This window comes from Amphiprion ocellaris, chromosome 15 (assembly GCF_022539595.1).
Source record: "Amphiprion ocellaris isolate individual 3 ecotype Okinawa chromosome 15, ASM2253959v1, whole genome shotgun sequence".
NCBI lineage: Eukaryota > Metazoa > Chordata > Actinopteri > Pomacentridae > Amphiprion > Amphiprion ocellaris.
This window is the reverse complement of record NC_072780.1, coordinates 33,509,870-33,536,304: the sequence shown is the minus strand read 5'-3', so window position 1 is coordinate 33,536,304 and position 26,435 is coordinate 33,509,870. Positions and strand designations below refer to the sequence as shown.

Here is a 26,435-nt window from a genome sequence, read left to right as displayed (position 1 = left end):
CTGTAAGTGGCGCTATATAAATAAAATTGAATTGAAATACTGAACTGTAATGTGTGTCAGAAATGGCAAATAAAATCTCTAAAATCAGGCTGTTTGTTCTGTTTTTGCTCGTAATGCAACTTTTACAAAACCGGCCGACAGGACGGATGTTAGCTGGACTTTGGTGCTTCGGTTTACAAATTCTAAAGATATTGGTCAGTCATGATCCAGCTGGACGACCAGGCCGGCAGCCGAGCTGAGAAAGATGATAACCATGGATGGGCCACAAACATGACTGCTATTCTTGATAAAACGCCTGCAAGATTTGGTTTTAATAAAAAAATAATAATACATAGGTAGAAAAACACATTTATGTTCCCACAGATTAAAACTTTCTTACCTGGGCTCTCCAGCGCTGGCTAGAAGAAGTTTAGAAGATATGGTGAAACATCTTTCTAGAGTAGAGTGAAAAACGCCAAGTTAGTAGAGGTTGTACAAATAAAAATGTTAAATATCTATAACATTTAGAGCTTCATTTTTTTTCTCTAGCATTGGTAACACCTGTGGGCTCTTAGAAATACGTTGGACATATTGATTCCAAAATCCCAAACTGGAGAAATTCAAATTTAGTTTTTGTCTTTTTTAACCCAAGGTCAGAAATGACAATGCAACTAATCAATTACTTTCATTTTTGATTCTTTTCTTGATTAAGTTTGTTCTACAAAATGTCACACAAAGGTAAAAAATGGATATCAGCGTTTTCCAGAGTCCAGGGTGACATCAAATGACAAGATATCAGTTTGATTCTATAGTGGAGGAAAGAAATATGACAATATTCAAATTTAGGAAGCTGGAATAAAAAAATATCAAAGTGTTTTCTTTAAAAATTTACTATAACTGATCAGTCGACTATAAAAGTAGACTACTAATTGAGTCATCATCGCACTCTCCTCATAACAGGTGACTGGGGTTTGACTATATACAAAAGAAAAAAGTACAGTAAAATAAACAAAAATCATAATTATGCTGGAATAAATTAAAGCCTCATTAACAAAATGGTTTTAAAAAACTGAAATTCTCATAATTTTGGTGCTGTAAAAAACTCTTTAGCTAGGTGCCAAAAATTCCTTCATGCAGGAAAAACCTTCTAATAAGAAATGAACTATTTTTTCCCTTAGCTATTAATCTGTCACAAACTACAGTAAATTGGTTGATCACTTGGTATATTAGAACACAAGAAAAATGTCTGGTATCAAAGAGAGGCACAAACTACTCACAATTAATTAGCTGAAACAAGAAAATACCTCAAATTTCCCTTATTTATAACAATATTTTGCTGATACATATTTTGTTTTTACTTAAGTTTTTTGACTTTACATAATTTTTTTCTATATAAATTCCATGTGGTCCCAAAGAAACATACCTTAAATTTAACAATATTTTTTTTAGATCACAAATGGCAATTAGCCTAAATTCAGCTAGTTTGAAATTAGCCAAAACAACTAATTCACAAACAGCTATTTCCTACGAATTTTCAACCAGTTGTTCGACATTACAGGGCAGTTAATGGCAGTTAAAAACCTTGCGACAAACTTGACGGCTGTAAAAACGCGGGCTGGCCTGTCCCTAAGACAAATGTGTGCAGTTCTCTCCTCACCTGTCGCACCTGTCGCCTCCCGTGGCGCCAAACAAAACGGGTTTCTGTGAATCAACGGTTCGCGCATGCGCGGTAAGCCCCGCAACGAGAGCGCTTCCTGCCAAATAGTGCTCCCTAACAACAGACAAAGCTTGTCAGAGTGGATTCCGGTGAAGAAAACCTCCGTAACGGCGCTCCTGCTTTCCTCCTTCAATGGTAAGACCGGCTCCGATTCTCTCTCTGTCCGGACGGTTCGGTTCTGGGTTCGGGTGAGCTGCTCGGCCGGTCCTTCCACACGCTGCCGTTTCTGTACCCGCTCCAACGGCTGCTGGGCCCCGACTAATCTCTGGAGCGGGAAACTTTCACGGCCTGGCCAAACTAGGTCCACCTAAGCAAGTTTCGAACCTGTGAACTTTATCTAGTCGACAGGACCGGACTCTTTTAAAAACAGTTTGTCAGATTAGGAGAAATCGGAACCGCTAGCTAGCTTAGTTAGCTTGGGAGCTTGTACGGTGGCGTCTAAATGCTGGTCCTGTGTGCTCTGTTTATGCCCTCTTCAGTTGGTAGTTGGTAATTAACTAGTTGTTCGTGTTTACATGTTGGAGTTAAATAGTGTTTCAGGCCTGTTGGGGTTAAACTGAAGCCACTGCTTCCCAGGAAGTAGTCTGTTGCCTGGCTTCACCTTCACAGCAGGCCGTCTCCGGCTATTTGCTGGATGCGGCTAATCTAACCGTGGTCGGCTAGCTGATGACAGACACACCTTTACCTGAGCTGATGCCGTCCGTCCCGGTCTGCAGAGGTCTCAGGATCCGGATAGTTAGATTTTCAGCTCCTGATTTCAACTTTTTTAATCATATTTCAGAGCAAAATCAATATAGAATGTGAGGTCATCCCATTTTCTTTATATTCCGAGGTGTCAAACATGAGGCCCGTGGGCCAAAAGCGGTCCTCCAGAGGGTCCAATCCGGCCCTCAAAGTGTAAAAAATTCCAGAGAAGACATTAACTGCAGATTGTAAATTAGTGAAACTATAAATTTAAAATAATTTCTAGACCATGACAAGTTGTTTTGATCCTAAACTACTTTGCTCATTGGTTCTTTTGTCATTTTGTGTCTCATTTTTGCAATGTTTTGTCTTCTTTTTGTTGTTTTCTTGTCTGACTTTCGTTATTTGTCTCATGTTTTTGTCGTTTTGTGTTTCCTATTTATCTCGCTTGTGTTGTCTATTTTTTGTCATTTTGTTTCTTGATTTTGTCATTCGTGTAATTTTTTGTCTTGTTTTTGTAGTTCTGTCTTTTTTTGTCTTATTTGGTCATTTGTCCATTTTTTGTCACTTTGTAACTTTTTTTGTCTAATTTTTTTGTCTCTTTTTTGTTTTATTTGGTGTCATTTGTCTCTTTTTTTGTTGTTTAGTGTCTTGTTTTTGTCATTTTGCGTTTGTTTTTGTAATATTTTGTCTGTTGTTTTTTTTGTCTGACTTGTTGTTTGTCTCATGTTTTTGTTGCTTTGTGTTTCCTTTTGATCTTACTTATGTTGATTGTCTATTTTTCTTGTCATTTTGTTTCTCACTTTGGTCATTTTTTGTCTCATTTTTGTGATTTGTGTCTTTTTTGTCTCACTTGTGTTGTTTGTCTAATTTTTTGTTGTTTAGTGTCTCGGTTTTGTCATTTTGCATTTCCTATTTTTCTCTCTTTTTTGTGTTATTTTTGTAATTTTTTCTTTCACTTTATTTGTTGTTTTTTGTCTCATTTTTGTTGTTTTGTGTATTTTTTTGTCTGGCTTGTGTCGTTTGTCCATTTTTTTTGTCTCTTTGTGTCTCGGTTTTGTAATATCTTGTTTTACTTGTATTTTGGCTTTTTTTTTTTGTCTGGATGCGGCTAACCTAATGGTGGTCGGCTAGCTGGTGACAGACACACCTTTACCTGAGCTGATGTGGTCTGCAGAGGTCTTAGAATCCGGATAGTTAAATTTTCAGCTCCTAATTTCACCTTCTTTTATGTTACTTCAGAGCAAAATGAATATAAAATGTGAGGTTATCCCATTTTCTTTGTATTCTACATTATTATCACACTGAGTGCAGGATATCTGGACCAAACTGTGTCCTAAAATTAATATTATTGATGATAATTTACAGAGTTAGAATCATGTGTAAAGTTGTGCTTGTGTACTTTAGATCAGGTGTGTCCAACACGAGGCCTGCGGGCCAAAAGCGGTCCTGCAGAGGGTTCAATCCGGCCCTCAAAGTGTAAACATTCCAGAGAAGACATTACCTGCAGATTGTAAATTAGTAAAAGTATAAATTTGAAATAATTTCTAGACCTTGACAAGTTGTTTTGATCATAAAGTAAAATACTAGATTGTTCATTGTTCTTTTGTCGTTTTGTGTCTCATTTTTGTAATATTTTCTCCTGTTTTTGTTGTGTTTTTTGTCTTGTTTTTTGTGGGGGTTTTTGTCATTTGTCTCAGGTTTTTGTTGTTTTGTTTGTGTCGTTTGTAATTTTTTGGGTAGTTTTTGTCATTTGTCCATTGTTTTGTCGCTTTCTAACTTTTTTGTCTACTATTTTGTCTCTTTTTTTGGTTTTGTGTCATGGTCTCATTTTTATTATTTTGTGTCTCATTTTTGTAATTTTTGTTGTGTTTTTTGTGGGGTTTTTTTGTCATTTGTCTCAGGTTTTTGTTGTTTTGTTTTGTTTGTGTCGTTTGTCCATTGTTTTGTCACTTTCTAACTTTTTTGTCTACTATTTTGTCTGGTTTTTTGTTTTGTGTCATCGTCTCATTTTTATTGTTTTGTGTCTCATTTTTGTAATTTTTGTCCTGTTTTTGTTGTTTTTTTTGTCTTGTTTTTGACTGACTTTTGATGTTGTGTGTTGTGTTGTATGTTTTTGTTGATTTCTTTCTTGCCTCCACCAGGCCAGGTCAGCTCCGCAGCATCAGTTACCAGGAGATCTAGCTCCGCAGCATCAGTTACCAGGAGATCTAGTTCCACAGCATCAGTTACCATGGAGATCTAGCTCTGCAGCATCAGTTACCAGGAGATCTAGCTCCGCAGCATCAGTTACCAGGAGATCTAGCTCCACAGCATCAGTTACCAGGAGATCTAGCTCTGCAGCATCAGACCATGGAGATCTGGCTCTGCAGCATCAGTTACCATGGAGATCTAGCTCTGCAGCATCAGTTACCAGGAGATCTAGCTCCGCAGCATCAGTTACCATGGAGATCTAGCTCTGCAGCATCAGTTACCATGGAGATCTGGCTCTGCAGCATCAGTTACCAGGAGATCTAGCTCCACAGCATCAGTTACCAGGAGATCTAGCTCTGCAGCATCAGACCATGGAGATCTAGCTCTGCAGCATCAGTTACTGTGGAGATCTGGCTCTGCAGCATCAGTTACCATGGAGATCTGGCTCTGCAGCATCAGTTACCATGGAGATCTAGCTCTGCAGCATCAGTTACCAGGAGATCTAGCTCCGCAGCATCAGTTGCCATGGAGATCTAGCTCTGCAGCATCAGTTGCCATGGAGATCTAGCTCCACAGCATCAGTTACCATGGAGATCTAGCTCTGCAGCATCAGTTACCAGGAGATCTAGCTCCGCAGCATCAGTTACCAGGAGATCTAGCTCTGCAGCATCAGACCATGGAGATCTGGCTCTGCAGCATCAGATCATGGAGATCTGGCTCTGCAGCATCAGTTACCATGGAGATCTAGCTCTGCAGCATCAGTTACCAGGAGATCTAGCTCCACAGCATCAGTTACCATGGAGATCTAGCTCTGCAGCATCAGTTACCAGGAGATCTGGCTCTGCAGCATCAGTTACCAGGAGATCTAGCTCCACAGCATCAGTTACCATGGAGATCTAGCTCTGCAGCATCAGTTACCATGGAGATCTAGCTCTGCAGCATCAGTTACTGTGGAGATCTAGCTCTGCAGCCTCAGTTACCGTGGAGATCTAGCTCTGCAGCCTCAGTTACCATGGAGATCTAGCTCCGCAGCATCAGTTACCATGGAGATCTAGCTCTGCAGCCTCAGTTACCATGGAGATCTAGCTCCGCAGCATCAGTTACCATGGAGATCTAGCTCCGCAGCATCAGTTGCCATGGAGATCTGGCTCTGCAGCATCAGTTGCCATGGAGCTCTAGCTCCGCGTCATCAGTTTCCATGGAGATCTAGCTCTGCAGCCTCAGTTGCCATGGAGATCTAGCTCCGCAGCATCAGTTACCATGGAGATCTGGCTCCGCAGCATCAGTTGCCATGGAGATCTAGCTCCACAGCATCAGTTGCCATGGAGATCTAGCTCTGCAGCATCAGTTGCCATGGAGATCTGGCTCCACAGCATCAGTTGCCATGGAGATCTAGCTCTGCAGCGTCTGTTACCATGGAGATCTAGCTCCACGTCATCAGTTGCCATGGAGATCTAGCTCCACAGCATCAGTTGCCATGGAGATCTAGCTCTGCAGCATCAGTTGCCATGGAGATCTAGCTCCACGTCATCAGTTACCATGGAGATCTCGCTCCACGTCATCAGTTACCATGGAGATCTAGCTCCGCGTCATCAGTTACCATGGAGATCTAGCTCTGCAGCATCAGTTACCATGGAGATCTAGCTCTGCAGCATCAGTTGCCATGGAGATCTAGCTCTGCAGCGTCTGTTACCATGGAGATCTAGCTCCATGTGATCAGTTACCATGGAGATCTAGCTGGTTAAAAGAGAAGAAAACTCTGACTTTAGGCTCGACAAACCTGCTAACATGTGAATCTTGCTTGGTGGTGTGGCCCTCAGCTCGGTTACTGATCATTTCGATGATTTCAAGTCTGTTAAATGAGCAGAAATAAGCAGGAGCAGCAGTGATCTGTGATTCTCTGGTTGGATAAATGATTCTTAATTTTAAAAAAGCTGCAGCCTGAGAGTAGAGGATGTTCTTGCGTCTTAATTAAAGCGACGCACACTTTGGTTGAAATATCTAAAATTCTGTGGGTTAATTTGCTGCCAGAAAAGCCTATTTTGCATCAAATTTGATACGTAGTTTTGAGTTCACTGATATGAATCTTGCTTTAGCTCACATGTACTTGAAGGGTCTGACCAACTGAGGCGGCACGCTTCTGATTCTGATAAACAACCAAATGGCACATCGGTGGTGGTTTTAAATTTGACGTCTGACCTGTTTTCTCCCTCTGTGTTTACATTATGTCAGATAAATGTTCCATCCCTCCAACTGTGGTGAGAAGGCCGGACAGAACGAGATTAGATCTTATCCCCCGGGGGCATCTATTGATATGACAGCTTGCACCTGAGCAGCTAAAGCTTCAGGAGAGTATGTTTTCTTAGAATGTAGGTTAGGTCATATGTAAGGCGACACACAGCCTTAATCCCGCTGCGAACACAAAGAGCGCCGGGACGTTGGGTAACACCACACGTGCCTCACCTGCAGGGTCTCATGCCGGAGATTAGACCAGGTTGGCCCACTTCCTGTGGTCAGCCGATGATAGGGGAGGGGTCCATCGATATTTTTTTTGGGTGGGGGGCAGCAGGGAGCTACATAAGGCTGCTTTCCCACCATTATTTCCTCGCTGTGTGTTGGTGTTTGCAGGGTCCCGACAGGCTCTCCGGCTGCAGAGAGTAGGCTGAGCGTGCAGACATGTCGGGTCGCTCTGCTGCAGAGATGGACGACTCGCAGGAGCTGCCGGTGAGTCCAGATGGGAAACTGTGCATTGTTTACTGCGTTTGTTGCACGGTGATGCAGATATCATGTCTCGTTCACTTTTCTTATATAGAAGCTAAAGTTTGAAGGGCAACTGACTGAAAGTAGCCGTTTTTGCACACATTTATAGTTTAGTCCAAAAAAGCTTCTTTAAGACACTGTGTTCGGTTGTGGCAAATTGCAAAATCTGGATGGTGAAACATTTTTCTACAGATGATGAGCAGAGTAGAGGCTGGAAACATGGGAATATAATTTCAAAATGAAATGTGTTCAAATTGACAGAAGCCTTTCAAAAATGTTTCAAAATATTGCTTAAAGTTGGTTTAAATTCGTCTAAAATAACAAAATAGTCAACAATGACTCGAAAATGATTCAAAATATTGCCTAAAGTTTAAAAGATAATTGCCTCAAAGTAGCTGTTTTTGCACACATTTATAAATAGTTTCCTTCATAAAAAGCATCTTTATGACATTATGTTTGATTGTGGCAAATTCCAAAAAAGTTGGTTAAATAGTAGTAAAAATAATCAAAGTAAAGCACTGGAAAGTAGAAAATGTGCAAAAAAAGTTATTTCTCTGTAATTTTGCAGCACAGCAGGTATTGAAAAACTTTCTAGTTTGTGTCTGATCTGTGTCTCAATAAATTTTCTCTTAGAGAAACTAAAGCTGAGGGGATTTCAGAGGGAACTGGACACAATTATGAATATTTTACTCCACAATAAGCATCTTTAAGACATTCTGGTTGTCTGTGGTAACTTGTAAAATCCAAATGAATCGGTTAGATAATCGAAGCAATAAAATATTAAAGACTGGTAAATAGTTTTTTCTGATTTGTCATCTGTTTTTACTTTTTAATTTAGTAAGAAAAGCAGAAAAAATGCATAAAAGCACGAGATGGTGCCAAACTTTCATATTTGTGTCTGACCCATTCACAGCTTGTTCTGTGTTTTATATAATTATGATAGCAGACATTCACACAACATATTATTAATGTTTTTTTATTTGCAGTTTAGAGCGAATACAGTCTGTGCTCCTGAATTATTTTTGCTTTCATGTTTTAAACGGGCAGTTTTCGCCGTCTGGTTCATATAAATCTAATTTAACCATTGTTTTTATTTTCATATGACTTTGTTCAGCTGCAGTATTGAGGGGAAAATAAAGTTCATCTCATTTCTGTGCAGCAGCAGAGAAAACAGAATTAAAAGCTTTTCTGTAAACTTGTGCATTTGCAGGCAAAGAAGGCCAAGATTGAGCTCGACGGTGGACTGGAGAAGGAGCAGAGGTTGGTTTTCATCTTTTAAACTGCTGCTGAGAGGAAAATCTAGACTTTTGATGGGATTATTGAAGATATTATTCCTCCATGATGTTTGTTTATTTCTCAGATGACTACAGATTAGGTGCAGACATTCTCTAATTCCAGTGGATTCTTGTTGCTCTTTCAGTAATTTGGGTGACGATGGGAGTCCGGCTTCTGTTTTAGCTTCATCGGAGCAGGACGGCTCGTATTCTGCTCTGTCCACTGCACAGCTCGACCCAGGTCAGCAGAACATGTTAAATAAAACCTCTTAATGTCCAGAAATGCTGCCGTGGTGTTGATTTTATCTCTGGTTGCAGGTGAACATGAGCAGTCCAATGCAGACAGAGGAGCAGCATCTCAAACATGTGGCGACTCCATTAACTCGTACGCACATTCAGGTACAAACACAAACCGTGTGACTTCTAAACGGCTCTGTCAGGAAAACTAAACCTAAAACTGAAGCTGTTTTATTTTCATTCCAGCCGCCGACACAACAGCCACGTCTGAATACACCCAGCAGGTTTATCAGGGAAGCAGGTGAGTTCACGTCTTCTCATTTATCATGTTCTGATGTAAGAACATGAGATTTAACCCTCTGAACTCCAAACACACCAGCAGGTTTAAAAGCAATGTTATCTTTAAAAAACTGCCAAAATGACTCCATTTATCAGAGCTAGAAACTGGAAAAACAGACAGACTTGTAGGATTTTCAACATTTATAAAGAGCCCCTTTGTTTCGGGAAAATTAACCAAATCTAAACCTAAAATTGTGATTTTACATCAAAATCAATTTATTCTGCAGGCAGTGTTTCCACAGAGAGACTGAGAGGAAAATCAGAGCTACTGGATGAATAAGTAAACGCAGCTTGACTCAGAAACAGTGAACAGAGGAGGAGGTTGATGGAGATCCATTCAGCATGGTGAAACATCTTTCTGCATATGATGAGCACAGTAGTGAGGAAACATGGAGAAAAATGTGTTCAAAATAATAACGATAAAAAACAAAACGACAAAAAAGAGAAACAAAATGACCAAAACGAGACTCAAAACAAAAAAGACAAGACGCAAAACGACAAAGATGAGACACAAAACGACAAAGACGAGACACAAAACGACAAAGATGAGACACAAAACGACAAAGACGAGGCCCCCGGATGGCTCAGCTGGTTGAGTGGGTGACTATGAACTGGGGCTATAGTTCCTGATGCAGCCGCCTGGGTTCCATTCCTGCTCACGACTCTTTACTGCATGTCCTTCCCCCAAGCTTCTCCCCACTTTCCTGTCTGTCTCTCCACTTACCTATCAAATAAAAGCCACAAAGGCCAAAAAAATAACTCGAGACACAAAATGGAGACAAAAGACAGAGTAAAATCAAAGTTACTGGATGAATAAAATAAGACTTCATATAGGACATATAGTAAAAGCAGTAATAGAGTTTAACAGGTCAAAGATAACAACTCATCGTGTATTTGTGTATGTATATAGAACCTGCATTGCTTTAACTGCCTGTTAGTGAGAAAATGTGTTGAATTGGGAAATTCAGTGATGAACAGTTTTAATGTAGTATTTTTTGCAAACTGTTTGTGTAATTTTTGAAAGAGATGAATGATGACAATTTTTCTGACTTTCTTCAAGGACCTTATAGTCTCAGAGTTAGAAATCTCTTATTCTTTTTGTTTTATTATTTCTAACTCTAATAAGTGGTGAGATTTTGGCTTTTTTTAAGATACTGCATTCTTTCAAACCACAGCTTCTGGGGCTGAGAGAGTTCCATAAACTTTCTGTGTGGAGAAAAAGCTGGAAAGTAAATGTCCAGTTTTACGGGTGCCCAGATGGCGACCCATGAACAAAGGCTGTAGTCTCTGATGCAGCGGCCTGCCTTTGATTCCAGCTCACGGCTCTTTGTTGCAGGTCTTTCCTATTCTCCTGTCTGCCTCTCAACTAAACTGTCTAATAAAGCCAACAAAAATAACTTCAACCCTTTAACGCTGATCATCGTGAATTCGCATCATACAGCTTTCATTCAGACTGCAGCTGAGATCGCGTATCCATTCCCCCAGTGCTGGTTTGTGCATATTCAGTATGTACCTAGGAACCTTTTGTAAGCATTGGTTTCTCATAGGACTGGTCAGAGTGGGACCTACATTATTATACATCTATTCTATGTGCTACAGATAAATTATCAATCTCTGCTTAATTTAGCATCAGCTGGAAAGCAAAAACACAAATTATTGTAAATAAATTCAGGCGTCAAAGGGTTTAAAAACCAAAACTCCAGTTTTCCACGTTTTACCTGGTTCTGCAGCAGCTTCTAACCCTTGGCTCCTGTCCTCCAGCCCAGCAGTGACGTCCTACACCGGCCAGGTCTCCTTCCCTCCTCTGGCTCAGTCCACCGTGTACTCGGCCTTCCCCCAGACCGGACAGACTTACGGCCTTCCACCGTTCGGTCAGTGCTCCCTCCTCCTCTAACAGCCTGCCCACTAAAACCAGCAGCACACCTCCGTTACTCTGCTCCTCAGGCCTCACTGTGCTTCGGCTTACCTCTGGTTTCTTTAACTTCTCCTCAGTGATCCACTTCTGTCGCCGCCTCTTTACTTTCTGCTCCCGTTGCTCTCTTCCTGTCTTCAGGTGCTATGTGGCCAGGCATAAAAACAGAGACAGGGCTGCCTGAGGCGCCCTCTGGTGGCCAGCCTGGGTTTCTCAGCTTCAGCACCGCATATACCTCAACCCAGCCCGGCCAGCTGCACTACTCATACCCCAGCCAAGGCAAGCTGCACCCTGCCTCACCAGATACCGCTGCCACCCTGCTGCAAGTTCCTCAGCTGCACAGAGACACCGGAGGACTTGCAGCAGTTTCTTTCTCTTCACACCACATGAAAACATACTTTTTCTGTAGTGTTTGGCTCCGTTGTAAAGACTTTTCTCTGTTTCAGGCTCCAGCTTCACAACATCCAGCGTCTACTCCAACATCCCCTCAGCTACAGCCGTCACCACGGCCTCCACAGCAGCAGCAGCACACCAGGTCAGTTAGTGGTTAGTGGGCCTCAGGATGTCCACCAGCATGCTGTGGAAGCAGGGAAACTCATCCGAGGCAGTCCGCTCGCTGTGTAGTCCTATTTCTAGGAGTTGCTGCCAGCTGCAGCCGTTAACCCAACAGGGTAACGATGCACCGTACAAGATCTCACACACACGACCAGTGGAGAACACTTAATCACCTAAACACTGGTTTTAGTCGCCTTCAGACTGCTTTTAGTCGCCTTCAGACTGGTTTTATTCACCTTCAGACTGGTTTTATTCACCTTCAGACTGGTTTTATTCACCTTCAGACTGGTTTTAGTCGCCTTCAGACTGGTTTTAGTCGCCTTCAGACTGGTTTTAGTCGCCTTCAGACTGGTTTTAGTCGCCTTCAGACTGGTTTTAGTCACCTTCAGACTGGTTTTAGTCACCTTCAGACTGGTTTTTGGATGAAATTTGCAGGGAAGGTCAGAAATGACACAGGAACCACCTGATCAGATTTTGGTATTATGGGATGTATTGTAGTTTTGTTTGAATAAAGTAGCCAATAAACTTAATTCAGTTTATGGTGGAAATGTTTGATCTGTCCTGAATGTGCAGAAAGTTTTGAACATTACTGAAACACATGTGAACTTAAAGCTCTGTGTTCTTTTATATATTTTATATATATATATATATATATATGTATATATATATATATATATATATATATATATATATATATATATATATATATATATATATATATATATATATATATATATATATATATATATATATATATATATATGTATGTGCATTAAAATTCACCGGAATGCAGGAATTTCAGTTTTTAATGCTCCATGTTCAAACTAATCTACACCAACAACATAAATAGAACTTTACAAACGAAAATATGTTAATTAACTAATAGGTTTAGCTGTAGTTGTTATGTAAAGTTATTGATGCAAACTGGTTGACAGATTAGCTTTGTGAAAGAGTGAAAACAAACCCGGGATCATAACTACTGAATATACATTCTTCTATTGCTGTTCTGTGCAATGTTCTTCTTTTTCAATCATCAAAATCTGTTATAAAAGGAAAAATAAACATATTTTAAACATGAAATCATTCAAAAATATAATACAAATAATAATACAGATGATTATTGTTAATCAAAATGGCAAAAACACCCCACATTGATTCTTTTACGGGTCATTTTTGACCCACTTATGGAAGAGTGTAGGTCCAATCACTGGAGCATCTGAGGGTTAAACTGCAGCATCCTAATAGGAGATGAGACCATGACAGTGCGATTCATAAAATAATATCAGATAAATGGTGCCTAAACATATTTATGTGTGCAAAAGTTCCAGGTCAAACCAAGTTCAGTATTTATGTCTTTGAGGTCGATGCTTTTCCAGATTAATTTCATCTGATTCTGACACAGAACCTGAACCCAGCTAATGATGGGATTATTTTTGCAAGATGTATGTTGCTGTTATCAGTAATTATTTGTTTTATTTGTTTTCTGTAGGAGTTCAGCAGCTACAACTCTCTGGGTCAGAGCCAGTTCTCCCAGTACTACAGTCTGCCTCCCAGTTATGTTCCTGCTGGTCTGCCCAGCAGTGATGAGCACAGCGCTGGTGTTGGAGCAGCCGGATATTCAGCGGTGAAGTCGGAGGAAGCCGCTTCAGCTGGACTTCCTCCCAGAGGTGGTTTTTGTTCTTTATCTGCACGTCATGCTGCTGTTTCAGAACCAACCTGTGATCAGTGTTTGTTTTGTTCAGCAGCATTTATTCACCTGTAGTCTGTAGTTGCACCAGAAGCTGCAGGTCAGAGCTGGTTATATGTAGAGTCAGACATGTGGACATACCTGGAGTCTAGTATGAAGTGGATTAAACAAAGACTCCATTCAGAGAATTATGCCTCGAGGAATTTTAGTAATCGAATTACTCCAATAGCTTGAGGAATCGTTGTAGCCCTAATTGACGTCTCTAATTGTAGTTCTGGTTCGTGAAACTCTGCTGTTAAATGTTAAAGCCGTTTATCGTAGACCCTTCCTACTGTGTGGTAGAGGAGGATCTAAGCTACTAGATGTTTAATTTAGTGCTAATCTGACTCCCATGTTGTGTTTAGATGCGTCTCCACCTGAGAACCTCCCGGCAGGAGCAGCTCTTCCCACCAACGTGGCTCTGCCTGCTGGAGCTCGAGATCAGGACGAGGTCGGTCGCAGGAACTCTGTGGGAAAAGCCAAAGGGAAGGGCAAGAAGTCGGACAGCTGCCCACCGACCGACACCGACCTGGAGGTAACCAGCAGCTGTTCATTAACCTGGATTAACACTCAACTAATTCACCCTTTCAGCTTATTTAACTCACATATTTCACCCCATATATAAGTCAGATTTTAGTCATTTTTTTATGTAACTGTCCAAAGTTTATATTGTATCACACACTAGGAAAACAACAACAATCTAGATCAGAGGAGTCAAACTGATCCTAGTCCAGGTTCCACATCCAGTCCAGTCTGATCTCCAGTGGACTGGACCAGTAAAACCAGTAAAACCACAGCAGAATAACCTAGAAATAACCACAACTCCTGATGGTTCCTTTGTTTTAGTGCAAAAATGTTCACATTTAAGAAATTATCTTTTTACTAAACATCATGAACAACCTGAAATTTATAAAGAAAAATAAATTCAGTTTCACCAACATTCAGCCTCAGTTTATCATTTCCACATTACAACTTCCAGATCACAGTGTGTCGACAAAGTAACACAACATTTAGTCACCTGGAACTGAACCAGAGAGGATTTACTGGAGGATCACAACCACAAAAGTCAGACAAAAAGACAAAAAACAACAAAAACAAGACAAAATTTTTTTTTTTTTTTAAAAGAGACCCAAAAGAACAATGATCAATCTAGTATTTTACTTTCTGATCCAAACAACTTGTCATGGTCTAGAAATGATTTTAAATTTATAGTTTTACTAATTTACAATCTGCAGTTAATGTCTTCTCTGGAATTTTTACACTTTGAGTGCCGGCTTGGACCCTCTGGAGGACCTCTTTTGGCCCGCAGGCCGCATGTTGAACACCCCTGATGTAGTTTATCTGGATTTTTTTTTTTATTGTTTGTCATTGTTTTTCAAGTATAGAGGCAAAGCTTCAATCTTTCTAACCGTATTTGTTTTGTAATTTGATCTTTAGCTATGTTTGGTTGTAAGATTCCACTTTAAATCGCCACAAAATATGAATATATTACAGATATTTGCTGTCACTGAAAGACAAAAATGTGTATATTCATGATTGACAAATGGTAAATCATTTTTTAAACTGTTATTTTACATATTTTCCCTGTTTGGTTAAATTACAGATGATAATCAGTAAAATCCAAGAATTTTTAATAATTAATTTACATGTTGACCATAAAAAAACATTAAAACTGTAAATAAATCCACATCCAATTTCTGTATTTTTCCACATAATAATTTGCCGTTTTACAGCGATTAATTGTAAAATTACATAATTTTACTCCGTATTAATCTATCAAATTATAGTAATATTTTACAGACATTTGTTTGCAATTAAAAGAAAAAATATTCAGGTATATTAAGGATGAAAGAAAGTCTTATTTTCCAGATTTTTCCTGCTTTGTTAGATCACAAATTATATGGGATCAGTTCAGCAAAGGTTGTTTATTTAAAAAAAAATAAATAAAAAATTCTAGCACCTCCTGCTGCCAAATGTCCACAGTTTTGGTTGTTTGTTTTCATCGTCGTGATGCTAGAATGAAAGGCTCATAAGACTTAAAGCTAAAAATGGAAGTTAAATGTGCTTTCTGGTGCTAATGAGGATGTTATGTTTTCATTTATTAGCGTATTTTCCTGTGGGATCTGGACGAGACCATCATTATTTTCCACTCGCTGCTCACTGGCTCTTACGCTCAGAAGTTTGGAAAGGTTTGTTTTCTCTGAACACACGACATACGAAGCAGTTTGTTTTAAACTGACTCTGGGTCTGTTTGTTTTAAACTGACTCTGGGTCTGTTTGTTTTAAACTGACTCTGGGTCTGTGTTTTAAACTGACTCTGGGTCTGTGTTTTAAACTGACTCTGGGTCTGTGTTTTAAACTGACTCTGGGTCTGTTTGTTTTAAACTGACTCTGGGTCTGTGTTTTAAACTGACTCTGGGTCTGTTTGTTTTAAACTGACTCTGGGTCTGTGTTTTAAACTGACTCTGGGTCTGTGTTTTAAACTGACTCTGGGTCTGTGTTTTAAACTGACTCTGGGTCTGTTTGTTTTAAACTGACTCTGGGTCTGTTTGTTTTAAACTGACTCTGGGTCTGTGTTTTAAACTGACTCTGGGTCTGTGTTTTAAACTGACTCTGGGTCTGTGTTTTAAACTGACTCTGGGTCTGTTTGTTTTAAACTGACTCTGGGTCTGTGTTTTAAACTGACTCTGGGTCTGTGTTTTAAACTGACTCTGGGTCTGTGTTTTAAACTGACTCTGGGTCTGTGTTTTAAACCGACTGTGGGTCTGTTTGTTTTAAACTGACTCTGGGTCTGTGTTTTAAACTGACTCTGGGTCTGTGTTTTAAACTGACTCTGGGTCTGTGTTTTAAACTGACTCTGGGTCTGTGTTTTAAACCGACTCTGGGTCTGTTTGTTTTAAACTGACTCTGGGTCTGTGTTTTAAACTGACTCTGGGTCTGTGTTTTAAACTGACTCTGGGTCTGTGTTTTAAACTGACTCTGGGTCTGTGTTTTAAACTGACTCTGGGTCTGTGTTTTAAACTGACTCTGGGTCTGTCTGTCCAGGATCCGGCCACGGTGCTGAATCTGGGCCTGCAGATGGAGGAGCTGATCTTCGAGCTGGCGGACACTCATCTGTTCTTCAACGACCTGGAGGTACGGTGGAGAACATTTAGACTGCAGGGAGGAATTCAGCTTTTAGTTTTAGTCACAGCTGCTTTGTCTCATTTTTTCTCATTTTTTTCTCATTTTTGTCGTTTTCTGTCTCATTTTTGTAATATTTTGTCTTGTTTTGTTGTTTTTTTGTCTTTTTTCGTCTTTTGTTGTGGTTGTGATCCTCCAGTAAATCCTCTCTGGTTCAGTTCCAGTTGACTAAATGTTGTGTTTCTTTGTCGACACTCTGTGATCTGGAAGTTGTAATGTGGAAATGATAAACTCAGGCTGAATGTTGATGAAACTGAATTAATTTTTCTTCATAAATTTCAGGTTGTTCATGGTGTTTAGTAAAAAGATAATTTCTTAAATGTGAACATTTTGAGAATGTTCTTTTTTTGCACTAAAACACAGGAAACATTTGGAGTTGTGGTTATATGGGCTGAACTAAATGAGTTTGACACCCCTGACTTAGAGGAACACAGTGGTAATACTAATAAAATCATTAAAAATATAGTTTTTAACTGCTGGGTGTTGCAGTACTTTCATAGTATCTGTATACAACACTGTTCACAGCTGTTTAAAAGACACTCAGTAACTGTTTGTAGGTGTTCCAGTGAATGTTTGGTTTCTAAACATGTATAACATTTCTTCTGCTTTTTTTCCTTCCAGGAGTGCGATCAGGTCCATGTGGAGGATGTAGCTTCTGATGACAACGGACAGGACCTGAGGTGGGTTTTAAACCGTCCTCTGATCTCTTCATAGCGTCCAGATTACCTTCAGCTTCATCAACCTCAGACTGATCTCAGGTTTGTTCGTCTTCTCTTTAGTAACTACAACTTCCTGGCGGACGGTTTTAATGGTCCCAGTGGTGGAGGAGCTTCAGGAACCACCACAGGAGTCCAGGGAGGCGTGGAGTGGATGCGCAAACTGGCCTTCCGCTACCGTCGGCTAAAAGAGATCTACAACAGCTACAAGAGGAACGTCGGGGGTGAGTTTGGACCACGGAGAAGAAAAAAGCTAAACATTTACCTCCGTCGTCGGGTGGAACCACCAGCTACAGCAGATGTGAGGTCAAACCTTGCTGTGTGGAGCTTCTGTATGACTTCCTGCTGTTGTTCTTCAGGCCTGTTGAGTCCCATGAAGAGGGAGCTGCTCATAAGACTTCAGTCTGAGATCGAGAACGTCACCGACGCCTGGCTCAGCACAGCGCTGAAGAGTCTGCTGCTCATCCAGTCCAGGTTCCACCAACACCGTTATTATTCTTTAACCCTCGTGTCGTCCTGCGGGTCAAAATTTACCCGTTTTAAAGTTTGAAAATGTGGGGAAAAAAAATATATTTTCACAGTGAAACTTCTGATGTCCACGTTTTCAACATTTTTGGGAAATCTTTGAACATTTTGTGGTGGAAAAAAAGGAATGTTAAAAATATTTCTTAAGAACATTCACATAAAAATCAACCAAAATCCAGCGAATTTCGCTGGATTTTATTGTGAATTTTCTTAAAGAAAATATTAAAAGTTTTACACATATATAAATGGAATCACTTTAGATATTTTTAGGTTTTTTTGGGGGAAGATTTTTACTCAATTTTTTAAAAAAATATTTACAAGAATTTTCTTGCCAAATTTGGAGGATTTTTTTAAAAATAAAACTTTTAAGGGAAACTTTTAAGGAATTATTGGAATTTTCTTCCTGAAGGTTTTGCAAATTTTCCGAAATTTGGGGAATTTTTTTGCTGAATTTTTGGATTTTTTTCGGACATGGAAATTATATTTTTTAGTGCCTGTAAATGAGGACAACAGGAGGGTTGACATCAAACCACCAGACAGGATAAATGAAATGCTAACAATAGTTTCCATGGTGTCGGGTCAGTTATAGTCGAATTAAACATCTCAAACTGTTCCAGATGAACCTTTAATGTTTTCATTCAGTTTGTCCATATTCCTGCCTGTATATTAAATGTATAGTATTGTGCATATTTGTACTAGAGTGTAATACTGACTCCCACCACCAGGGGGAAGTGTATGAACGTGTTGGTCACCACCACTCAGCTTGTACCTGCTCTGGCCAAAGTTCTGCTGTACGGTCTGGGAGACGTCTTCCCCATCGAGAACATCTTCAGCGCCACAAAAATAGGTACACCGACGGCGTTTAAGTCTGTTCTTCATTGGCGGTGGTTTGTCTGTCTGTTAGCAACATTACTCAAAAACAGGATTTGGATGCAATTTTCATGTTCATTTTGGTTTCAGTCTTCTGGTTTATCTTCGACTCCTCTGAACTCTATACCTACTCTCAAGCATGGAGGTGGAAGTATCATTATACTATCAATTTAACTGACAAGTGTGAGTCAGAAACACCACAAATTTAGTTGAACGGCACCAGAATTGGTGCCTTTCAACTAAATTTGTCATCTTTCTGCCTCAGACTTGTTTCTTCATCAGTCCACAGGTTCTTGATGGGTTTAAGTCAGGACTTTGGGGAGACCAGTCTAGAACCTTCATTCTAGCCTGATGGAACCATTTCTTTACCACTGACTGAGTCATTTCTGACCAATTTTGAGTCATTTTCAACCATTTTAAAAGTAATTTTGGACAAATTCAAGTTATTTCTGAGTAAATTTAGACAGGTTTTGTCATTTTGGACACATTTTGCGCCAATTCTTAGTTGTTTTGGACCAATTTTTAGCCATTTTGGACAACTTTTAGTCATTTTGAGCCACTTTTTAGTAATTTTGGATTTATTTTTTTTAAATGGTTTTTGAATTGTTGATTCATCTGAGGATAATAAACATTTTTTGTACAGACATGAACTAAAGTTTACTCGACTAGTAAAGACCATGTTTATGATGGCAGTCTTCAGTTCATAATGATTCCTAGAACTCTGGGATCATTGAAACACACAAATCTTTGTCACAATAAAAACAGTCATGTATTTTAGTCCTTTCATAGATTTGTTAAATGTCTTCTGGAAATAGAACAAAATCTGTTGGGTCAAATCCGTATTCGGTATCCGTACATAACGTACACATGCAGAACACACACCTGTGCTCAGCGCAAGGTCATTTAGTTTGTGGGTTCATCTATAATAAATGGACACATTCTATGTTGCTGTGATTTCTGATCATCACTAACTAATAAATAAATGCTGCATTTCTGACATGTGGGGGAATGAGCAGCCTTGGAGGAGGACTGAGCTCTTTCTAGTTATTATTAATAATATTTCCTCTGGTGCCCTCCTGTAATGCAGGGAAGGAGAGCTGCTTTGAGAGGATCGTCTCTCGCTTCGGTAAGAAGGTGACGTATGTGGTGATCGGTGACGGCAGAGACGAGGAGTTCGCAGCTAAACAGGTCAGACTGAATGTTTACTCACTTCTGACGTCTTTGTGTGTTTTTGGAGCAAAGTCAAACAAAGTTTTAGGTTCAGTTCAGTTTGTCTGCACACAAACAGTGAAGCCAACTAAACATCATCCAGAGGAGCTGCAGGAGGAAACACATGATTTAACCTCCAGCTCCCAGTACAGTCTGGTTAAAGACCAGCTCATGGTGTCTGGTTCTGCAGCACATTTGTTTTTAGTGAGATCGTGCTTTCTTTTGAAAAATAGTAGATCTTAAACCTTTCCTTTGCGGTAGAACAAAAGTCTTCCATTTGTTTTGTTGTGTGTTTTTAGATGTTTTTAATAGGGAAGCATATATGTACCCTACATGGTCTGCTGGTTGCTTCAACAGTCTGTAATGAGGCTGTTTGAACATCAATATCTGAGGAACTATTACAGATAAAAACCTGAAATTTTCCCTCGTATTTCTCATCATGACATTGATTCAGAATCTGTAATGTTGGACATATAGATCAAATAATCTGTGATTTTGGGTGAGCTGAAATATTTTAAAATAAGCTGTCATTAAAGTTCCATCTTTGAGCTCATTAAGAAAAAAAACTAAAAAGCAACTAGTGATATTTTCTGAATATGCTCTTTTAAGATGCATTTTTACATTGAATTTTTTGCACAGTTACTTTTGTAATGTAGAATACAATCTTTTTTCTTTTAAAAAAAAAAAGTACCTCTATGGTTGTTGTGTTTTACTTTATGATCAAAACAACTTGTCAAGATCTAGAAATTGTTAAATTTCCATTCATTTCCACATGTGTGTAGTAATCCTGACCACCTTTACAGGCAGAACATTCATTTACCTCCCTGCCTTGTAAATGTAGGAAATTTATACATAAAAAATACATGAAAGTTATGGCAGTATGGTGGACAAATTTGAAATAGCAGTTACTTTTATTGAAAAATTGCAGTTAATGTCTTCTCTGTCATTTTTACACTTTACAAAGTCTGTCTTTTGGTCTTTGTGCAGCACAACATGCCTTTCTGGAGGATCTCGACTCACGGCGACCTGGTGTCTCTTCACCAAGCGCTGGAACTGGACTTCTTGTAAAGGAGCAGAATGCGGCTTAAAGGGAAAAACGTGGGAGACTTTGGAGAGAACTGAATCCTCCACAGCTGTTAGAAACCTTCTCTCTCTGAGGGACGGCCCTGGATTTAGGTTCGTGTCGCCTGGCGCTCCTCCTCTACGGCAGCTAACCTCCCCACCTGACTGGCACTGATCTGGACACAGAAGGTATACTTTATTTTTTTATTTTACCTTCTCCACGGCCTTTATTTTTATTTCCTCTTCAGAAAACCTCTTGCAGCCGGCTTCATCCCTCTCGGTTCTCTTTCTGTTCTCTGTAGAAGCTTTTCAGAAGACTTGAAGTCATCGTTTTTTTAGTCATCAAACCTCCAGTAATCCCGGCTTCGTCTGATGTTCTTTGTGTCGCCATTTAACTGAAGCTGGTTTTAAATAGTGTGACTTCATCCTGAGCAGACCACAGCATCCGTCAGCTGATCAGCAGACGTGTGGTTGGAGTGATCCGTGGTCACTGAGCATGTGCAGAACATCAGACGTGTCATGAAACATCCACCATGACGTGCACAAACCACGAACCTGATCTGTTTCAGCAACAACTGTGGAAGAAGCTGCTCTCTGGTTTGGAGTTTCTGCCCCAGTAGTTGAAGTATTATTATCAAAGCAGTGAACAGGGTTTTAAAACGTCGCAGTCCAGTGAAAATCATTCCTCACCACATTTATCCTTCTTTCTTGTCAAAACCTGCTCCTTAAATCAGCTGCAGTTTAACTGAAGTGAATCTCATTTCTGTTTGGCTCCAAAGTATTTTAGACGAGATCTGCTAAAAACAGCTGAATTAATCTGAATCTGCTGCTTCTCAGCTCAGTGACATGAAATTTCCAGACAACAAAATGAGACTGAAGCTCGTAGATGAATTTAAAGCCTTTAATTTAGCAAACAGAGGAACATTTCAACTACGCCGTCTCTCCATCGGTGAGTTGAAACAGTTAAAGGTTGTGAATTTGTTGCTTAAATCAGTGGAGTCAAACTGATCTTAGTCCAGGTTCCACATCCAGTCCAGTCTGATCTCCAGTAAAACCACAGCAGAATAACCTAGAAATAACCACAACTCCTAATGGTTCCTTTGTTTTACTGCAGAAGTGTTCACATTTAGGGAATTATCTTTTTACTAAACATCATGAACAACCTGAAATTAATGGAGAAAAACACATTGCAATCTACAAATTATAGTTTATCTACAACGGAACAAAACATTTAGTCACAGGTATCTGGAACTCAACCATAGAGGATTTTACTTTATGATCACAACAAAAGTCAGACAAAAAACAACAAAAACAAGACAAATTGTAGACACACAAAGACAAAAAGTTAGACAAACGACACAAAACAAAAAAGAGACAAAAAATTTGACAAACAACAAAAACGAGACCAAAAATTAAATAAATGACACAAACAATACAAAAAATGACAGAAGTGAAAAACAAAGTGACAAAAAAATGGACAAACAGCACAAGCAAGACAAAAAAGATGCACAAAACAATGAATGAAGCGAAACACAAAATGGCAAAAATAAGACGAAAAACACAAGCGCTTTCGGTTGTTTTCTTGTCTGCAGATTATTTCTCAGTAAAATTTCCCAACAGATTTTCATGAGGTTTTGTTTTATGGTTGAGAAAAGTCACTGGACAGAAGCGTGATCACAGATCAGCTTTTTGCAGCTTGACATGTTGGACAGTCGTGGTTTTCACCGCAGTGTGACGCTAATCTTTGTGTTTTCCTGCAGCCTGACCTTCAGGCTCCTCAGAGCACAGTCCTAAGTGTCCTTGAAACCCCATAAAACGTCCGTCAAAAACATCTCAGAAAGAATTGACCAGCTTGTCTTTGAAACAGTAGCGTTCTCACGTGTAGATGGTTCCTGTCGTTTAATGATGTGACAAAGGACAAAACAAACTGATCCGTGTTCTATGAATATTCAGTGTTTTCTAGTGGAACGCCCTCGGCTGGATTTCTGTTTGACGTCAGTGTTTATCATTGGAAAGTCACAGAATTCAGTTAAAAGCATGGACGCTCCGATTGTGTTTATTTTGACCCGAATCTTGTTTTATTTTCTCAAGGTAGAACTAAAACTATTTGTAATTTTTCAAGCAAAAATACCACAGAAACAGACAATCTTTGGGTTGTTGGAGGGTTTTTGAAAACGAGCATGTTGAAGACGTCACTTTGATTGAAGGAAATTAGAGCTGCAACGATTGATCCGTTAGTTGAGATGAGGATGGCAAATTTAGAATCATTTCCTCAACCGATAACCGTCAGCGTTATCAATCAGTAATCAATACTGAGTGCAGTAGGCGTTGTAGTAACTGTAGTAATATTACCCTTACCTGCCACAAGGTTGTAGTCAATCCTGGCGAACGATAGTTTTATTAGCTCTAATCGGAGGTCATTAGCCTCCACAGAAGTCTTTTTCATGGTGCCCGTTGCTGCTAAATTTCCACAATGCTCTCTGCTTGTCAACATGAACTGTAGTTAAATAGGAAGAAGCTCCACCTGGTTGAAAAAACAGGTACTACAACTGATCTGCATGCAATCAACACGTTTTCAGAGCACAGTCTTAAGTGTCCTTGAAATTCCGTACATCCGTGAGAAACGTCTCAGAAGGAGATGACCAGTGGAAAGGTTTGTCTGGTGGTAGTTTATGTTCAACCAATAACTAACTACATCCTACATCCCAAATCCTTTCAGAGATTTTTTTAATCACCTGCCATACATGCATATATTGGCTTTTTTTAGTGTACGATGAAGCAGTTAAACGTTGCTTTCTGCAAATTTTCCACGTCTTTTTTTTAAGGGTGTTTCCATTGGATGATAAAGGTTCCGAATGACTGGCATGTATGTCAACCAATCTAAAGTTTGTGGGATGGAAGTTTCCCAACCATAAAAATCTGCTCATTTTAAGGTCAAAAGTTAACCGCCAGACTGTTGGGCTGATTTAGAGCTTTTGCTTCGATACCGAAGGATTTGTGATTTGCTGATGAGTGTTGCACAAGCAAAGAGAAATCTGTTGGAGATCTTTTTTTTTTCTTATCAGACGTTCTTCACTGAATTCTTCAGTAAAAATGTTCTGCTGGAGTGAAAGAAAGTTAGTAGTTTGATGCAGTTGTTTGGGTTGCCGTGTTTTTTTCAATTTGAAGAAAATGTCTTAAATTACCCAGAATTCATGGCCAATTAATTTTATTTTACCTTGTCAGCCCAATAAATGCGTCATACAGGCCCAGTGAAAGCTATCTCCTTAAGTTGAGGACCAATCATCCAACGGGTGAATAATTTGTGGCGCAGCATTGGTGACGCTTAATTTTTTTTTTAAATATGGTGAACTCTGCAAGTGAAACTTTGGCAGCAGAAGGTTACACTTTTAAATATGGATGTCCTGATCAGGTTTTTATTTGCACCCGATCCGATCTGAGACATTAAGTGTCTGTCGATACTTGATTTGAAATTACAAAAAATTGTCTTCAGCAACAAGAGGAACAATAAGTCTTGCAAAAGATGGTATAAACAGTCAAAAATATCTTAGTTATATATAAGATATAATATATAACTAATATATTTTTGACTGTTTATACCATCTTTTGGTAAGATGATACAAACAGTTGCCTGTAAAGTGAACCCAAACGTTTGAACGGTAGTGTACATCAAGTATCGTCAGACAATAAATGTCTTGGATCGGATCGGGTGCAAGTTTAGTTTTGTATATTCAATGATCAGTCATGACAGTTTCAGCTAATTTTGTTTACAAATGGTAGAAAACAGTGAAAGTGTGGCGTCTTTATATCGACTAGAACTAAAAAAAAAAAAAAAATCAAGAAAACGACTCAAAGCTAATTCAATTCTGGTGTTTTTGCTTGAAAAATTCTGAAAATGGTTCCAGATGAATCGTTGAATCTTCATCCACACCTTTGAGTCGTATCTGAGGAGGAAAAACCAAAAGCAAGGACTGTGCAATAGATTCCTACTTTCTACTTTGACTATCTGGAGGATTTTTCGGGGCGGTGGAAGAGATTTACGACTGAACAATACTGAGCCTGAAGAAGATGTTTCCACACATGCAGCTTGACCGTTACGAATGTGTATTTCTGTGTAATTACTTTGTGTGCATATTTATATTGTGCCTTTAACCATCATCATAATCTCAAAGGGAAATATGTACGTTTTTGTTTTGTTTGATCCGTATATTGCTGCATCCTTCTAGTATCCAAAGTGTTATTTTACCTTTTTTAATGCTTTTTTTTTTTTTTTTTTTAAGATTTTCTTTTGTTACCCAGTTTTCTTGATATGTTCTGTCTGCACTGTAAAGGTCTCCTCCAAAACTCCACTTTTCATTCTCGTTTCTCGTCCATTTTGCTCCTTTTGAATGGAAATCTGGTTTATTTAGTGGCTGTGAAACGCTCAGACAATCACAATCCGGCGTTTTTAAGGCAGAAGTGAGAAGCAGCTTTAAATGAAGCTGCTTCTGATTGCTCAGTGTTGTACTACCTAAAGAAACCCAAGAAAAGTTAAGACCTTTTGCATCTTTTCAGCTTATTGAATGTTTATTTCTTTACCTGCATGTTGCATCTGTTTTGAAGTAAATCTCATGGAGAATGTCCGTGAAACGTTAAAGGGCCTTTAGTAGATGAGTCCTCTTTCTGTTTTTATTCTTTCCGATGCCAAATACTGTTGTTCAAATTCTGTCTGTTTTCTGTTTTTTTATGTGTTTCATCTCATTTTCGAGGCGATCTGGGGTCGTGTGGACGCCTGTAAACTGAACACTTATTCTAATAATCACAGCTAATTTAATTCCAGTAATCACTACGTTCCCTCCACAGTCCTGTACGGTTCTCCTGTGTACGCCCAAGAACATGTAAATACATTTTAAAAAGTTTCAGACTCCACTTTGTGTTTATTTGCTTGTTGAACTCACATCTACAGTCGTGAAAAAGTTAGGACACCCCATTAAATAATCAGCTCTTTGTTAGAAATGTTCACATATCTAATCTTGTGATTTAATTGCAGGTAAACAACAAAAATTTGCCTTGTTTTACTCATTAACTCTCGTGTCGTCCTGCGGGTCAAAATTGACCCGTTTTAAATTTTTAAAATGTGGAGAAAAAAAATATATTTTCACAGTGAAACTTCTGATGTCCACATTTTCAACATTTTTGGGAAATCTTTGAACATTTTTTGGTGGAAAAATAGAAATGTTAAAAATATTTCGTGAGAACATTCACATAAAAATCAACCAAAATCCACCAAATTTCACTGGATTTGGTAGAAAATATTAAAAGTTTTACTGATATATATATGGAATCACTTTAGATATTTTTAGGATTTTTTGGAAGATTTTTACTCATTTTTTGAAAATATTTACAAGAATTTTCTTTCCAAATTTGGGGGATTTTTTAAAAATATAACTTTTAAGGGAAACTTTTAAGGAATTATTGGAATTTTCTTCCTGAAGGTTTTGCAAATTTTCTGACA

The 26,435-nt window shown here is 39.1% G+C and overlaps 1 protein-coding gene across 1 annotated transcript; it reads left to right on the top strand.

Moving 5' to 3' along the window:
- Positions 1-1,707: 1,707 nt before the first annotated feature.
- On the top strand, positions 1,708-25,839 carry eya3 (EYA transcriptional coactivator and phosphatase 3). Its single transcript, XM_023261216.3, is given in 20 exon segments — positions 1,708-1,831; positions 7,202-7,297; positions 8,544-8,593; positions 8,754-8,848; positions 8,926-9,006; positions 9,091-9,145; positions 10,945-11,054; positions 11,237-11,374; positions 11,542-11,630; positions 13,140-13,317; positions 13,742-13,911; positions 15,482-15,565; positions 16,422-16,511; positions 17,181-17,239; positions 17,339-17,499; positions 17,635-17,749; positions 18,526-18,647; positions 19,758-19,858; positions 20,867-20,893; positions 20,895-25,839. Coding segments are annotated over 19 exon segments (1,995 nt in total). The 5' UTR covers positions 1,708-1,831; positions 7,202-7,249; the 3' UTR covers positions 21,117-25,839.
- The last annotated feature ends 596 nt before the right edge of the window (positions 25,840-26,435 follow it).